The 1,911-nt window shown below is 35.8% G+C and overlaps 1 protein-coding gene across 1 annotated transcript; it reads right to left on the reverse strand.

Annotated features, from left to right (window-relative positions):
- Nucleotides 1-305: 305 nt before the first annotated feature.
- LOC145000977 (uncharacterized) lies at nucleotides 306-1,535 on the reverse strand. The gene is made up of 2 exons (XM_078960293.1): nucleotides 1,008-1,535; nucleotides 306-746 (listed from the first exon to the last, which is right to left on the reverse strand). The coding sequence occupies exons 1-2, from the start codon at nucleotides 1,500-1,502 to the stop codon at nucleotides 582-584; spliced, it is 660 nt and encodes a 219-aa protein (XP_078816419.1). The 5' UTR covers nucleotides 1,503-1,535; the 3' UTR covers nucleotides 306-581.
- Between the last annotated feature and the right edge of the window lie 376 nt (nucleotides 1,536-1,911).

Raw genomic sequence — 1,911 nt, forward strand, 5'->3', positions numbered from 1 at the left:
AGGATGCTATAATACTCAAATAAATGAAAGTATGTTGCTAATTCTTGCAGTTAGAAGAAATATAAATAAGTACAAATTTGTAACAAGTTACTAAGAACTCGTGTATAAATAGATGTTTTTAATTTAACATTTTTATCTATAACAAGCATTTGTATTTGTAATTACTATATATTATGTTTGATTTATAACAACTCTAAGATAAAGTCATATTAAGATCACCATTACTTCTAGCGAGATAAGTAAAATAGTAAAATACTAGTTTACCATAACTCAAAAAGGGTTAATTATATTGAAAAATGAAAGCACTTAATATTATTATCATACATCATTTATCCATTCAACATTTCAATGGAAAAAAAAAAATTAAACACTTAATATTATTAACATACATCATTTATACATTAAACACTTAAATCTGCTAAGTCAAAAAGAAGTGGCACTGGCACATTGCTTCTTTGGATACTGAAGTTTACGCAATGATTGTTGATAGTTTCCACATACTAAAGAAATAACAAACAAAGCACAACAAATTTCCCTTTTTTCTCAAGAAAACACAATATATAATGGAAGTTAGATACTTACTATAACTCCGTTTTCCCAGTTGTAGAAGAGTATTGTAAAGCTAAATCTTTTAGTATTTGAATCACACCCTTTAAATCACTGCTACCCAATTCAAGGCAATCCTTTAGCAACCCACCATCCACAATTTCTGCTTGTATCATCTCAACTGCATCCTTCAATGGACCCTGCATTCGTATCCACATCTTATTTCAGTTTCAGTTGTTGATTTCACATGACATTTACAATCTCAATTTTGGAAAATGTTGGAAGATTTATGATTTCACATAACATTTACAATCTCAAAATTGGAAAATGTTAGAAAGATTTATGAACAATCGAAGTGAATGAATCTAAATTCAGGTCACCAAAACCAATTGAGAAGTATATAGTGATAAAATGATGAAATTATGTAAAAATGTAAGTTTAAAATGTGTCAAAAAACTAACCGATCGACTGAAAACTCTGAGTAAGCGATTGAAGAGGGATTTGGAAACTGTGAGCACGCTACCATAGTTCCGGCGCACCCACGCTACCCGCTCTGCCTCCGATTCCATCCGAGTCAACTCAGTCAAACCCCTAATCAATTCGCTCATATCGGACACAGCACCGAACATTTCAGAGGACGTTATTCCGATGTCTCGCCATGCGTAGTTTTTCATGTAGTCCCAGCCAAGAGACCACATGACTCCATAGAAGCTAAACCCATGGCTGTGTTTCTCGATCTTCTGGGCTATGGATCTGGCCCTGAGTGACCCGGAAATGTCACCTCGGGAGGCGCGTAGGTTGGCGACGCGGGTGAGGAGAGAGTCGGACAGAGAAAAGAGGGCGTGGAAGGAGGTGGTGGGGATGGGGAAGGAGCAAGAGAGCGGAGGTGTGGTGAGTAGGATGAGGGTTAGGAGGTGGAGGAGCACCGGCGAGAATTTTGGCGTTCCGATGGCCATGGGTTTTGCTTAGGGCGGGGGGTTGATACTTTGAAAAACTTAAACACATAAAAGAAGGAATATGATTTACGAAGGTAATTAACTTTTCGGTATGTTCACATCTGGGTAACTATTTTTTTTTTTTTACACATTTGGATAACAAACTTGTAGGAAGTGTTCACATATAACCATTATGACCTGCTATAGGAGGTTAAATCGTAGATGTAAACGCTTTCAAAAAGTTCGTTACCTAAATGTGTAAAAAAAAATAGTTGTATGAACAAAACGAAAAGTAAAAATTAAATTACACGAATGGTCCCTGTAGTTTGAGGAAATTTGTATTTTTGGTCCCTAACTTATTTTTTTAACTTGGATGGTCCCTACTATTTGTTTTTGTTGCGCGTTTGGTCCCTGTCTTACCCAAAAAGAC

Source organism: Lactuca saligna, chromosome 1, assembly GCF_052625555.1.
Source record: "Lactuca saligna cultivar CGN05327 chromosome 1, ASM5262555v1, whole genome shotgun sequence".
NCBI lineage: Eukaryota > Viridiplantae > Streptophyta > Magnoliopsida > Asterales > Asteraceae > Lactuca > Lactuca saligna.

What these genes read in the sequence shown, in the direction of transcription:
- LOC145000977 (XM_078960293.1), bottom strand. Translation starts at nt 1,502, where the DNA reads ATGGCCATCGGAACGCCAAAATTCTCGCCGGTGCTCCTCCACCTCCTA. An exon ending in TCAGAGTTTTCAGTCGATCG is followed by an intron (nt 747 to 1,007) that starts GTTAGTTTTTTG and finishes ATACGAATGCAG; the next exon opens with GGTCCATTGAAGGATGCAGT.